General features: G+C 32.7%; 1 protein-coding gene across 1 annotated transcript; it reads left to right on the top strand.

The window, feature by feature from the left end:
* The first annotated feature begins 9508 nt into the window (after window positions 1-9508).
* LOC138334330 (max-interacting protein 1-like) lies at window positions 9509-16886 on the top strand. Its single transcript, XM_069282979.1, has 6 exons — window positions 9509-9675; window positions 9794-9881; window positions 10979-11008; window positions 11844-11958; window positions 12595-12775; window positions 13034-16886. Exons 1-6 carry the CDS (start codon window positions 9615-9617, stop codon window positions 13168-13170), a joined length of 612 nt encoding a protein of 203 aa, XP_069139080.1. The 5' UTR covers window positions 9509-9614; the 3' UTR covers window positions 13171-16886.
* The last annotated feature ends 284 nt before the right edge of the window (window positions 16887-17170 follow it).

The following is a 17170-nucleotide window of genomic DNA, read 5'->3' on the forward strand; positions in this document are numbered from 1 at the left end:
ATAGAACTCCCAAAGTATACACGTGTACATCAATTAGTTATATAATATATATACATGGTGTGATAGAACTCCCAAAGTATACACGTGTACATCAATTAGTTATAACATATATACATGGTGTGATGGAACTCCCAAAGTATACACGTGTATATCAATTAGTTATAACATATATACATGGTGTGATGGAACTCCCAAAGTATACACGTGTATATCAATTAGTTATAATATATATACATGGTGTGATAGAACTCCCAAAGTATACACGTGTACATCAATTAGTTATAACATATATACATGGTGTGATAGAACTCCCAAAGTATACACGTGTACATCAATTAGTTATAATATATCTACATGGTGTGATAGAACTCCCAAAGTATACACGTGTACATCAATTAGTTATAACATATATACATGGTGTGATGGAACTCCCAAAGTATACACGTGTACATCAATTAGTTATAACATATATACATGGTGTGATGGAACTCCCAAAGTATACACGTGTACATCAATTAGTTATAACATATATACATGGTGTGATGGAACTCCCAAAGTATACACGTGTATATCAATTAGTTATAACATATATACATGGTGTGATGGAACTCCCAAAGTATACACGTGTACATCAATTAGTTATAATATATATACATGGTGTGATGGAACTCCCCAAGTATACACGTGTATATCAATTAGTTATAATATATATACATGGTGTGATGGAACTCCCAAAGTATACACGTGTATATCAATTAGTTATAATATATATACATGGTGTGATGGAACTCCCAAAGTATACACGTGTACATCAATTAGTTATAATATATATACATGGTGTGATGGAACTCCCAAAGTATACACGTGTACATCAATTAGTTATAACATATATACATGGTGTGATGGAACTCCCAAAGTATACACGTGTACATCAATTAGTTATAATATATATACATGGTGTGATGGAACTCCCAAAGTATACACGTGTACATCAATTAGTTATAACATATATACATGGTGAGATGGAAATCCAAGTATACACGTGTACATCAATTAGTCATAATATATATATACATGGTGTGATGGAACTCCCAAAGTATACACGTGTACATCAATTAGTTATAATATATATACATGGTGTGATAGAACTTCCAAAGTATACACGTGTATATCAATTAGTTATACCCCAAGTATACACGTGTATATCAATTAGTTATAATATATATACATGGTGTGATGGAACTCCCCAAGTATACACGTGTACATCAATTAGTTATAATATATATATACATGGTGTGATAGAACTCCCAAAGTATACACGTGTATATCAATTAGTTATAATATATATACTTGGTGTGATGGAACTCCCAAAGTATACACGTGTACATCAATTAGTTATAATATATATACATGGTGTGATGGAACTCCCAAAGTATACACGTGTACATCAATTAGTTATAATATATATACATGGTGTGATGGAACTCCCCAAGTATACACGTGTATATCAATTAGTTATACCCCAAGTATACACGTGTATATCAATTAGTTATAATATATATACATGGTGTGATGGAACTCCCAAAGTATACACGTGTATATCAATTAGTTATAATATATATACATGGTGTATATCAATTAGTTAAGTATACACGTGTAATATCAATTAGTTATAACATATATACATGGTGTGATGGAACTCCCAAAGTATACACGTGTATATCAATTAGTTATATATATATGGTGTGATAGAACTCCCAAAGTATACACGTGTACATCAATTAGTTATAACATATATACATGGTGTGATGGAACTCCCAAAGTATACACGTGTACATCAATTAGTTATAACATATATACATGGTGTGATGGAACTCCCAAAGTATACACGTGTATATCAATTAGTTATACCCCAAGTATACACGTGTATATCAATTAGTTATAACATATATACATGGTGTGATGGAACTCCCAAAGTATACACGTGTACATCAATTAGTTATAATATATATACATGGTGTGATGGAACTCCCAAAGTATACACGTGTATATCAATTAGTTATACCCCAAGTATACACGTGTATATCAATTAGTTATAACATATATACATGGTGTGATAGAACTCCCAAAGTATACACGTGTACATCAATTAGTTATAATATATATACATGGTGTGATAGAACTCCCAAAGTATACACGTGTACATCAATTAGTTATAACATATATACATGGTGTGATGGAACTCCCAAAGTATACACGTGTATATCAATTAGTTATAACATATATACATGGTGTGATGGAAATCCAAGTATACACGTGTATATCAATTAGTTATAATATATATACATGGTGTGATGGAACTCCCAAAGTATACACGTGTACATCAATTAGTTATAACATATATACATGGTGTGATGGAACTCCCAAAGTATACACGTGTATATCAATTAGTTATAACATATATACATGGTGTGATGGAACTCCCAAAGTATACACGTGTACATCAATTAGTTATAACATATATACATGGTGTGATGGAAATCCAAGTATACACGTGTATATCAAATAGTTATAACATATATACATGGTGTGATGGAAATCCAAGTATACACGTGTATATCAATTAGTTATAATATATATACATGGTGTGATAGAACTCCCAAAGTATACACGTGTACATCAATTAGTTATAACATATATACATGGTGTGATGGAACTCCCAAAGTATACACGTGTACATCAATTAGTTATAATATATATACATGGTGTGATGGAACTCCCCAAGTATACACGTGTATATCAATTAGTTATAACATATATACATGGTGTGATGGAACTCCCAAAGTATACACGTGTACATCAATTAGTTATAACATATATACATGGTGTGATGGAACTCCCAAAGTATACACGTGTACATCAATTAGTTATAACATATATACATGGTGTGATGGAACTCCCAAAGTATACACGTGTATATCAATTAGTTATACCCCAAGTATACACGTGTATATCAATTAGTTATAACATATATACATGGTGTGATGGAACTCCCAAAGTATACACGTGTACATCAATTAGTTATAACATATATACATGGTGTGATGGAACTCCCAAAGTATACACGCGTATATCAATTAGTTATACCCCAAGTATACACGTGTATATCAATTAGTTATAACATATATACATGGTGTGATGGAACTCCCAAAGTATACACGTGTATATCAATTAGTTATAACATATATACTTGGTGTGATGGAACTCCCAAAGTATACACGTGTATATCAATTAGTTATAACATATATACTTGGTGTGATGGAACTCCCCAAGTATACACGTGTATATCAATTAGTTATAATATATACACATGGTGTGATAGAACTCCCAAAGTATACACGTGTACATCAATTAGTTATAATATATATACATGGTGTTATAGAACTCCCAAAGTATACACGTGTACATTAATTAGTTATAACATATATACATGGTGTGATGGAACTCCCCAAGTATACACGTGTATATCAATTAGTTATAATATATATACATGGTGTGATGGAACTCCCAAAGTATACACGTGTACATCAATTAGTTATAACATATATACATGGTGTGATAGAACTCCCAAAGTATACACGTGTATATCAATTAGTTATAATATATATACATGGTGTGATGGAACTCCCAAAGTATACACGTGTATATCAATTAGTTATAACATATATACATGGTGTGATGGAATTCCCAAAGTATACACGTGTATATGAATTAGTTATAACATATATACATACATGGTGTGATGGAAATCCAAGTATACACGTGTACATCAATTAGTTATAACATATATACATGGTGTGATGGAACTCCCAAAGTATACACGTGTACATCAATTAGTTATAACATATATACATGGTGTGATGGAACTCCCCAAGTATACACGTGTATATCAATTAGTTATAACATATATACATGGTGTGATGGAAATCCCCAAGTATACACGTGTACATCAATTAGTTATAACATATATGCATGGTGTGATGGAAATCCAAGTATACACGTGTACATCAATTAGTTATAACATATATACATGGTGTGATGGAACTCTCTCGTGATGTACTGATAGGTATCGCCTGTTGCTGAAAAATGCTACTACAGATTTCACAAATATACGTGTAAATTGAAAGTGGCACAGTTTCCATAGCTACAAGGCGGTTTTGGAAATGACGGCACAAATTGCCATAACTACCATTAATGCCAAGGTAGTGTATGGTCACAGAGAAATTCCCTTCCTTATTTTCTTTTCTTCTGCTACATAAACTGTAATTTGAATATATCAACAATACAGCAAAAATTATTGAAATGAATTTTTATTTGATCTGGAAATTATTATGGTGCGAGGTAAAATGTGAAATGAAGAACATGTACAATGAAGACAAATGAAGAACGCGTACAAATGAACATATATGAATAAAGAACACATATAAATAAACACATACAAATAAAGAACACATACAAATAAAGAACACGACCAAATGAACACATACAAATAAAGAACACGACCAAATGAACACATACAAATAAAGAACACATATAAATAAACACATACAAATAAAGAACACATACAAATAAAGAACACGACCAAATGAACACATACAAATAAAGAACACGACCAAATGAACACATACAAATAAAGAACACGACCAAATGAACACATACAAATAAAGAACACGACCAAATGAACACATACAAATAAAGAACACGTATTAAATGAACACATACAAATAAAGAACACATACAAATAAAGAACACATACAAATAAAGAACACGACCAAATGAACACATACAAATAAAGAACACGTATTAAATGAACACATACAAATAAAGAACACATACAAATAAAGAACACGACCAAATGAACACATACAAATAAAGAACACGACCAAATGAACACATACAAATAAAGAACACGACCAAATGAACACATACAAATAAAGAACACGACCAAATGAACACATACAAATAAAGAACACGACCAAATGAACACATACAAATGAGCACATGCAAATAAAATACAAATGCAAATGAACACATACAAATAAAGAACACATACAAATAAAGAACACGACCAAATGAACACATACAAATAAAGAACACGACCAAATGAACACATACAAATAAAGAACACGACCAAATGAACACATACAAATAAAGAACACGACCAAATGAACACATACAAATAAAGAACACGACCAAATGAACACATACAAATAAAGAACACGACCAAATGAACACATACAAATAAAGAACACGACCAAATGAACACATACAAATAAAGAACACGACCAAATGAACACATACAAATAAAGAACACGTATTAAATGAACACATACAAATAAAGAACACATACAAATAAAGAACACGACCAAATGAACACATACAAATAAAGAATACATACAAATAAAGAACACGACCAAATGAACACATACAAATAAAGAACACGACCAAATGAACACATACAAATAAAGAACACGACCAAATGAACACATACAAATAAAGAACACGACCAAATGAACACATACAAATGAGCACATGCAAATAAAATACAAATGCAAATGAACACATACAAATAAAGAACACATACAAATAAAGAACACGACCAAATGAACACATACAAATAAAGAACACGACCAAATGAACACATACAAATAAAGAACACGACCAAATGAACACATACAAATAAAGAACACGACCAAATGAACACATACAAATAAAGAACACGACCAAATGAACACATACAAATGAGCACATGCAAATAAAATACAAATGCAAATGAACACATACAAATAAAGAACACATACAAATAAAGAACACGACCAAATGAACACATACAAATAAAGAACACGACCAAATGAACACATACAAATAAAGAACACGACCAAATGAACACATACAAATAAAGAACACGACCAAATGAACACATACAAATAAAGAACACGACCAAATGAACACATACAAATGAGCACATGCAAATAAAATACAAATGCAAATGAACACATAAAAATAAAGAACATTTACAAATAAAGAACACATACAAATAAAGAACACATACAAATAAAGAACACATACAAATAAAGAACACATACAAATAAAGAATACATACAAATAAAGAACACATACAAATAAAGAACGCTTACAAATAAACACATACAAATAAAGAACACATACAAATAAAGAACACGGCCAAATGAACACATACAAATAAAGAACACGTACCAAATGAACACATACAAATATAGAACACGACCAAATGAACACATACAAATAAAGAACACGACCAAATGAACACATACAAATAAAGAACACGTAATACGTAATAAATGAACACATACAAATATAGAACATGAACATATGAACAAAGCCAAATGAAGAACGCAATAAAGAACACATACAAATAAAGAACACATACAAATAAAGAACACATACAAATAAAGAACACATACAAATAAAGAACACATACAAATGAACACATACAAATAAAGAACACGACCAAATGAACACATACAAATAAAGAACACGACCAAATGAACACATACAAATATAGAACATGAACAAAGCTAAATGAAGAACACAATAAAGAACACATACAAATAAAGAACACATACGAATAAAGAACACATACAAATAAATAACGCTTACAAATGAACACATACAAATAAAGAACACATACAAATAAAGAACACATACAAATAAAGAACGCTTACAAATGAACACATACAAATAAAGAATATATACAAATAAAGAACACATACAAATAAAAAACACATAAAAATAAAGAACACATTCAAATGAAGAACACATACAAATAAAGAAACACGTACGTATGAAAAAAAACGTACAAATGCACACGCCTTTTATTGTATTATCGCTTTATTACTAGGACCAAGAAGAAAAAGGACGACGATATTGAATGTGAGGATATAATCGCTCATATATCAAATAAATTGTAACGAAAAGACATGTAGCCTGGTTTGGAAATTGCATATAATTGCTTTCCATAATATATGGTTATAATCATAAAAATACTGTTTGAGGTATCTTCATAATCCAACCGTTCTGAAATCAGAATGGTGTTTTTAGTGTTCCAGCAAAATTTATATATTTTAACTTACTTACCTTTGGAGAAAGTCAACTTTTTATGTCCCTGTTCCCCCAGTGCAAATATTCACTTGGAAGGCATTTATCAATACGGTGTTAGTTCTCGTTGAAAACAAGCGTTTTGACGCCAAACTTCATAATCTCATCATCTCATGGCACAAACAATACTAGCATCGATATTGTTTACAGTAAAATAAAAATATGAAACGTTTTAAATATGGGTTTACGTATTCATTATTTACGTAAACCAGTAATTAAAACAAAATTATTTATTTCACCTAGACAAACAATAGTTTGCAAATTCCATACACCGCCTGCAAGGAGACGTCCTATGCCTATCGCTACCCACGATGTAGTCCGCTAAACCTGCCTATATTATTAGGCTTTTTTAATATTTTTTTTGCCCAATATTAGGCAAAAAAAATTAATTAAAAAAGCCTAATAATATAGGCAGGTTTAGCGGACTACCCACGATGCACTCGATCGTGGTGTTATGTAACTTTTCATCGACTATTTGATCCAGATACTTCTGCTTTGACAGCTTTATGTTTATGAGTATGTGGAAGGAACGTGTGTGCAAGATAAAAACATCCCATCTCAACTGCTATTCCGGGACAATAAAACGTAATCTTGGTCACCTCAGCCAGCCCAACCACAGGGGTACGCAAATTGTACGTCATGTCCAAATTATCGAAAAATGAATTACATATAGTCTATTATATAAATATCGGTTAGCTTGTAAATATAATAATAAATAGCTATTCGAAAAAATGTTAAATCACTTAGAATTTACAACATTTCTAATCATGGCCACTAACTTTATAGGGCTATTTATGGTAAAGATCGTGAAATATTCTACTTTCTTGTGACTATACATCGTATAATTAAAACTGGAAACTTATGTATGAAGGGGTGGTGTAAATGAGTATGGTTATAGAGAAGGTACTAATGTAGGCGGATAGACGAGATGGTGCTATAAATACTAATATTACATCCACGTGCAATTCTTATTAAATATTTGGCTAAAATCCTCGAAATATTTCTTCAGTGGAATTTCTGGACAATGGTTTCCTTCTTTTAACCTTGTACATGTACTTCTCTAAAGGATGTAGTGTCTTGTGTTTGATTGCATGTGTTACTTTCTCAAATAGGACTACGTTTGTCACGACTTCATACTGTTTTGTTTCTAATAAATATTTAAAAATAAAGCATGTTTAAATAGTTGATAAAGAGGATGTCCGCTCGCACCTGGTGGTCTGGCTGGAGCTGAGCACGGCTTGGCTGAATAACACATAAAGTGAACTCCGATTAAGCTACATATATATCTTATACTATATCTTATAGTGATATCCAAGTATAAACTGATATCATTACAAAGAATTCATCTTGAACTTTTAAGGACTCTTTACATTGAATATGGAGGATCCTTTCATTTTTGTAAATTACATGCAATTACATATAACGCGTATTTAATACTATCCAATGATAGTTTTAAGGTGTTGCTAATATCAAATTAACCGCGATTTTATAGACATGTGGCGATAGCCATGGGTCATTTTCTGTGTCCCACAGGACATTTTAATCGGCCAATTTGACCTAAATATCTCGATCATCTTCTAAAGGAACTGCTCCAATTAAAATCACATATATCCTCGGCTCAATTTAAGCATTACATATAATTGTACAGGGCATGGTTATAAATGTGTCAAAGAGAGATCCGAAGACAGATTGTGTGCTTTAACCCCGAGCTAAATGGATTATGTAGGTCTACACTACACTGTCTATTTATGGATATATAGGCCTAATTCAATAGATCCTATTTTATTTTTTAGAAGTTAATTGTTATGTTAACTTACCATATGGATAACCGTTGCAAGATATATAAGTATTTGATTCTAAATGTTTAAAGATGTCGAAACATACTCGATAGGCCTTAGAGATCTGATTAAGATAAAAATGCTTTCGTTATCAACATTTGTCTATTTTTACTCCTTGCATAAGCTTTATTGTGGTCAGGGTTGTGTATAGTGAAATATTTCTTTATAATCGTGATTCCAGAAAATAGTCTATCTTGATTGTGCACTTCAAAAGTTTACATAACTTTCAATATATAGCCTCGCAAGCACTCTTGAGTGGAAATAACTAGGACCTATGTGTCACACACGTACGCTGTTTACAACTCAACATATGGGCGTGACAAAATTTGATTGACACGAGAACGATCCGAACAGTCGTTTGTAACAGGCATTTTCATTAGTCGAGATACTAGGTCACTAATCGAATCGACCAATCAGATCATCGTGGTTTACCCGATGATTCAAACGCAAGGTAAACAAACCTTGTCCCGCTTGCCTCAACGTGCGCTAGGCAAAACAAATTTTGACAGCCGGGGTGCTAGGTTGGCAGCTCCCACCTTAGATTTTATTTTAATTCAAATATTTAGTTATTCTGTTAATATGGCATTTAACATATCTCAACTTATCCAAGCTGCTGAGTTCTTAGACAGAAGAGAAAGAGGTAATCTTGATTTTATACAGATTTTTTCTGTGTCGTTTCCTATGCCACGTTGCAACGGCATGACTTTGACAGCTGAGAAACCTGCACTAGTGATCAATTTTCTCCTTTGATTTTTCAGAAGCTGAACATGGCTACGCATCTACAGCCCCTATGCCTGAATATTTGAGCAAGAAAAAGTCCAAACCCAAGAAATCTCAGGGAAATAGGTACGTTTTATTCTGTTCTGTTGATTATTTTGTTTTCACGTGTCGCTTCGTGATGTCGGCCATATTGGAATCAGCTGATCAACAGGGTTTGTTGATGTTTTTTGTTCATTGAATACTCCATCATTTAAATAGTTTAGTGAAATATTGTTGCGGTTTCTGATAAAACAAACATTTCCACGCAATTTTTGTCCATTATTTTGTGTCGATCGCTTTTTGATAAGCACCACCAGAAATTTTTCTAGGCTCTGCCGCGGCAGGTTGGTTGACCAGAAAAATGTCCGCCATTTTGAAACCCTCATTCTAGAAACAAAACAAAGAAAAGATTCACCAGGAATTTGCATGATATCTTGTTGTTTGCAGCAAGTGCATAATAAATTTTGTTTTATTAGCATAATTCAAAAGGATTTAAGCGAATTTTGGAAACGATGCATTCTTTCGTCTTCATATTTTCTGCAGCGTTTGCTACCACCCCTTCCTGTAGGCCTTGCTGAGGAATTTCAAAGAGGAATGTTTATATTTCTAAAACAGTTTATTATGATGTTCAGAGAATATATAATTTGATTTTTGCTCAAATAAAAAATGAATGTTACTTTCGATAATCGTCGATCTCGTTGGTTTGAACTTGTTACGCCTGTTGGTTCATCGTTTCGACTTTAGGCGGGCAAATTTCAGTTGATTTTAGGTGGGAAATGGATTTGGAATATATCCTGAATACATTTGACTTTTCAAGGTTCTACACAATATTTTTCATGATAAGCATATATTCGTTGATTTATTGTTTGGTCTCAATACTTGTATCGAACCTAGTAGGCAGATAAATGTGCACGTGGAAACGGCATGAATTTCTGAACCCGTGCCAAAAGACATGTGTCGACTCTTGGATACCTTTGTATACGCCGGAGGTCTTTGTTTCGATTTAAGATTTAGCTGTAATAAAATATCCAACAATCTTCTATTCCGATATTTAATATGTTTTTCGCGAATAAATCGAAAAAAATGTGCATTATTTCCATTTGCTTGCATTTGAAATAGTGATATATTTGTAAACAAATGTCTTAAGGAGAATGTGTCAAGTCATGTTTTTTGTTCTCTTCCAGATCTACCCACAACGAGTTAGAGAAAAACAGGTAAGTTGATTTATACATCATATTTTTTCCTTTTTTCTTGGATCAAATATATCGCCTTATTATAAAAATCCATTACCAATAGCGGAGTGTATTGATTTTGTGAAGGATGAAACAGCACCGTGTAATAGGTTCTGCAGGAGAACCCAATCACAACAAAAGCGGATGATCGATTCTTAACGGGACGCTCACGTACACTGTGCCTTTAGTGATTTATTCGATAATTTCTTGTGGAAGTGGTAAATGTGTTTCTTTATATTCGATGTAATATTAGGGCAGGGCGGCCATGATTGTGTACATGTATACACTGTGGCAGGTTGTGTGTATACATACCGTAGTGTGTATCTACGATAGTCACATGACGGTGTAACACAGTGCTATGTGTGTGTAATAAGTTTAGCCTCTGAACTTGACCTCGATCAGCAAGTGGGCGTGTTACCAGGAATGTGTTTATTTTCAACACACCAACCAGTCCCACTGAAGCTTGCAGGAGTAAAGCTATCAGTGAATCTGGCCCAAACCGGCAGGGCTATATGTATTCTGAATAATCTTTCTGAACAGGAATAAAATTACAGGAATAGAAACATGCAGAAGGAAGCTTGTGGAGAAGATTGTTCTTATTCACAATACATTTTGCTGTTGTATCTTATAAATGGAACATAAAAGGTACATCTTACCTTGTATGTGATGAAGCAACGTGATCGTTTGAAAAAAAATAAATTTTTATGGAATTATATGCAAAAAGAAAATATGAATGTTTTTCAAAATTGTTTACAACTCAAGTGCTTTTCTAAATTTAACTTCTTGATGGTTAACATGGAATTAATTGATATTGCAGGAGAGCCCAATTACGTTACTGCCTTGAAAAATTAAAAGATGTGGTTCCTGTTGGTTCTGATACATCGCGACACACAACGTTGGGACTGTTAACAAAAACCAAATGCTTTATCAGGGTGAGTAAGTCTACATATTTCTTTACTAATTCTTATACATTCTTTCATAGGAGAAAATTCTTATTGTGTTTTGTTTATGATTTATAAGATGAAGAATTAAACATAAAATGTAAGATATCAAAAATGATTTCTTGCAACAAGATTTGGTAAAAAGAGAGAAAGCCATTTCTCTGTAATTGGTCATGAATTCTCGATCTTCTTCTCTGCTGTCTTATACAATGTGGTTTATGTAGTTATGATAATGAACTGACCAGTCTGTCAATAAATATTAGTGTTCATACTCTGTTTAATTGATAGTAATGGTCCTCCATATTTCTGAGCTTTGGTAATTAAAAATCTTAATATATTTTACAAATCACAAAACTTTGTTCACAATGTGTACACTTTAAATATTTTTATTCTCGGATTTAATCCAACCATTAAAAAAATCCTTTATTTAAATAATGAAAAATAATATTGATTACATAATTAATATGGGTAATTCAATTTAAGTTAAAGTAATGAATTGATTGATATTGATTTGTAAAACTGCATCAATGTTGACATTCAATCAAGTCATACAGTGCTGCATGAGTTATCTCCCTTAGGTTTTGGGGAAATTAAGTCTCAACTTGTAGGAAAACTTTTTGTTTTCAGAATTTAGAAGAAGGTGAAAAGAAAAAGGTGCATGTAAAAGAACAATTAAAGAGAGAAAAGAGATTTCTGCAGCGTCGTTTAGAAGCTTTGTTAGAAGGCCAGTATCGTGTGCGACAGGAAAGGAGTATCAGCGAGTGCAGCACATCGACAAATTCAACTACCTCTTCTACATCAGAGTCAGGTAAGCTTTCCAATAGCATCCAAGTATTTCACGAGTTTTATTTATTTTGTAGTTCATATTCTGATTTTATTTTTGAAAGAAATTTGAAATTTCACTCATTTTGAGGCAAAGAGAATGTTCTTACTTTGAAGGTTTATATAGGGTTTGATACTATGGCATTTTCTATCGTAACAAATTTAGAATGAAAGTCAATTTATTTTGTGACTTTGTTAAAATGTTGATATTTGTGATTAATAATTTTCTCCTGTTTATTTTCAGATGAAATTGACATCTTGGGCTATGGCAGTGGTCAGAGTGACACAGATGACCATAGTAGTATCGAGAGTAGTGGCAGCGATTATTATACTAATTCTAAACCCCTAGGTTACACAGCCTCACCATTCGGATCCCTATGAAAATGACAGGCGCCTTGGTTGACTGACCTGGAGAATGTTGCACAGTTAACCAGGCTTATTGTTGCTAACTGGGATTGATTGGGTGTTAGAAATTATGGGCGAAAGAATGTCGTAACAATTTTGTTGTAAGTCTGTTTGTGAAAGGAAGTGAAGTAGTGTCCAATTATTGTCCACAGATCTGTTACGAAAATTTGCTGAATGTTGATTGACACATTCTGACTGCAGAGGAATGCAATTTAGTTTGTGAGAATGGCGTGTGTCCCTATTTTAACTGTTGTTGATGTCTTATACCATGTAATTTTTAAAATATCTCTTTTTTTTTGTGAAATTGAGAAAAATGGAAAAGTACCAGTGTTAATATATGAAAAAAAAAATGGTAGAAACTGGCTTACCTGTTGTAATATCTAAGTAAGTTATCGGAGTAAAATTCTCCATGTGTACACAATTCACAAGTAAATAGACTTAATAGAAAATGGATATTTGTATAAAACTGAATGCTATTAGTATTTTGAGGATATATCTGAGAGAAAATCATTCCTTTACCTTAAAAACCAATTTGTTTGGAGCAAGAAGCAAAAAAACATCTTTTTAAAAAGGCAGCATATCTTTATTTTCAACAAGGTTTTCATGGAAATTATCTTTATAATCTGAATGATATTTGAAGTTGACTTAAAAAGAGTGGAAGATATTATTTTCTTGGAATTTTCACAAAATTATTTCACGATATGTAAATTAAGAAGGATGCCTAAGGGATACAATTTTAACGCTACAGATGGTAATCTGTATAGATATCTTAACCGAATTCCTCTCAAGGTGATTATTAACCTCAATTATGTTACAAAGATATTATTGTTTTGTCACATGGTACGAAATAATCCAAATTTCTTACTTGAAAGAAACAATAGAAAAATGTAAATATTTTTTCAGCATAAACAGTGCTTGCTATAGTATGTGATTATAGAAATACCAAGAATACTCATTTTCAGTAAATGCCATAAACTTGTCGATACATCATTACAATTAAGTGAATTAAACAGCTCATGGAGGAGAAATTCAGTTCTGAAGATAAAAACCCAAAATAGAAAACTAGACAGTGTAAATTTACAGTCATGAAATTCTACAAAAAAGTCTTGAAATGAAAATTCCACTTAATAAAACCAAAGAAAGAGTTATGTATGTTAAGTGCTTACTTGCGTTTGAGATTTTGATGGAATGTGTATGCCCTAGGAAGTCCAACTGTGTGTTAGTCGTGTCATTCTGATAGATGTGAATTAAAGATAATATTAAGGGGTATTTTTTAGAGATTCCGTGGCAGCTCCTTCAAGCAAGGATTAAAAATAATGTGTTTTGGTGATGTTTTATTAGTACAAATTTTGGAGGTCTTTGTTGCCTTTTGTATCTTTCCTTGCCCAGAAGCAGGCTTGTACCTGTGACGTTTACAATGGGCTAAAAGTTACTGAGAGGAACCAGACCATTGCTGGAAATTAAAAGTACCAAATATTGAATGCAAGGGACATCCGAGGTTTTGAAGCCTACCAGGACTTAAAAAGTGCTAATTTGTGAATTAGAACTAGAACTGTGTTGGAAAAGTCATGTTTTTACCATTTTTGGGAGAGACGATGAATTGGCAAAAAAATGAAAGACCAGGAATGTATATACTGATCTCACAAATATTTTACATATGTATTAAATCTGGTATTAATTTTTATGTGCAATCCACACTATGTTACACTGTCCCGAGACAAGGAGTCGGTCAGATAATTTTAAGTAATTTCACTGGTGTGATGGGGAAGTTTTAATATATCGGTGGGGAGGGCCTACACATTTGGGGGCTCATCGTCACTTCACTATCTAGCAAATTGTTGGGACATATAGCAAAATGTATGACCCCTGTGTTAATGTCGTGCAAATTGCCAAAAGTTTTCTCATCATTTTTTGCAAGATATTTGAAATAGAATTTTTCCCTTGCTGTTGTTAGTCTATGTTAATTTGTTTATTTAATTAATCCTATCTTAGGACCAATATATTTATTACAAGAAAAAATAATATATAGTGTGTTAATATTTGTCCTTTGTATAATGCATAATGTCTCGCTGACAACTTTCACAGGTTGAGAGACGATTACCCAGGCACACTGTCAAGGACTTGTTTTGGAGATAAAAGGGAAGACAATTTCTGTTGAAACTTAAAGACTTTAATCAATAAAATAGGTTGAGCCGTCCTACAGCTATTTCCCTGTCATTTTCTAGTGCCTTGTTTCCTAACAATGTATTGACATGAATTGATGCTTCTCTAGTAAACAAAATGAGAATCGTAGGGCTAGCTTTTGCATCATGTTTAGAAAATGCTTAGGTGTTTTGTAAATGACGTTGCCAATTTATGAAAATATTTTCTTTGAAAAATTATTCCAAACCTGTCCTTGATTGCTTCTGTTAACTGAGACACGAACTTCAACACTAAGTGGAGCAGCTATGTATTCCAATGGAAATTGTATTTTGTGAGTAGCAGTTCGTGTTTCGGTTGACAAGGGTAATTTTACTGCGTTATAGTTTAGCTACATCTGTGATATGTGCGGAAAAGTGCAAGAAAAATTGATATTACCATGGTACTGGTCAATTAGTGACAGAATGGTCATGTTCTACTTAAAGAGGTGGAGAAAGCGCCCCACCTGGCTTGTAAAAAGTTTTGAAAATTAAGATCAAAATCTGTTTTTAATTAACATTGCCCTCTGGCTTGATCTGATGTATAAAATGTCGATCAAAAACAGTTTGTGTCAGTTTTGTATATTATGTGAATGTCTTTTTCTGGGGCCGACATCTTTGATTTAATGAAATTATTTCATGGATTGATCTGCTCCTTATCTCAGAAACACATGTTAGCTTTATATTGTCTAACTATGACGAGCTTCCTGTGACTATCAGCATGGTAAGCTGTAGAATTCTCTGTAAAACATTATTGATACAGCTGTAATTTGCCATCACTAGAGACAACTTGATGTTCGGTATCGACTTCCCGGTGCATCTACTATAAAACATAATGGAGTAGATTTCTGTATGGTGCATTAAACAGTCACGCAAGTTTGAAATGGTCTAAATGTTGGGGTTAAAAGTCATAAAAAAAACAATATGCAAAGCATAATGGTGTGAAAGTAATGCTTGATGGTTACTTCTGAAGGTTGTTTTATACAGCTGATATGTTAAAGAATATTCCATTGATAAAGCAAGATAACATCATCCAGTTTTAAATCTTGCATCATAGCTGAAAAATCGAGATAATTCCAAATAGGCCAATATGTTTTTAACAACTGTTTGATATGTGGAAATATTCACCTTGTGAATGTATACCTGAATATTTTTTGTTGCTTTTTCCCCTGGAAGCACGGAGAAAAAGTGATCCGAGATATAATTGTATTAACAAAGGTTTGTGTAAATGCAATTTTAACTGTTTCTAATGGAAGTTATTTATGACAAAGTAGAAGTGAGCGAGATTTTTTCTTGTTTTAATATTTTTGCATGAATGTTGTTGCAAGAGGAACAAATGACGAAATGTTAAACCAAAATGGAGAAAAAAAATCTATATTGGCATGTGTCCTCATTGTATGGTAGGACACGGTCCACTATCCAGTGTGAGAGGATAGATCACCTAGGATGTAAATCTGTCTTCAAAGTATTGTTTCACTACTCTCCAAGGAGATTAAAGTGTGATGAATATTTTAATCTGTCGTTTTTGTGTTATTTAACGAGATATGGTAACAAGCTAGGATGGTATTCTTGTAGCAGTGCTGGAGCCTCTACAGACATCTGTATACAAGAACGGTTACTGATATTTATCATTGTATATTACAATCCATGAAAACACTACATGTGATGATGTAGCCTCCAGCTACTACATGCTGTAAATGACGTTGACGGTAGATGTGGCCAATATCCTCCTGTCATGTTAGGCGTCATGCACTAGCCACCAGCTACTACAGTGACTTCCTCCAAATGACAATACATGT

This window comes from Argopecten irradians, chromosome 11 (genome assembly GCF_041381155.1).
Source record: "Argopecten irradians isolate NY chromosome 11, Ai_NY, whole genome shotgun sequence".
NCBI classification, from domain to species: domain Eukaryota; kingdom Metazoa; phylum Mollusca; class Bivalvia; order Pectinida; family Pectinidae; genus Argopecten; species Argopecten irradians.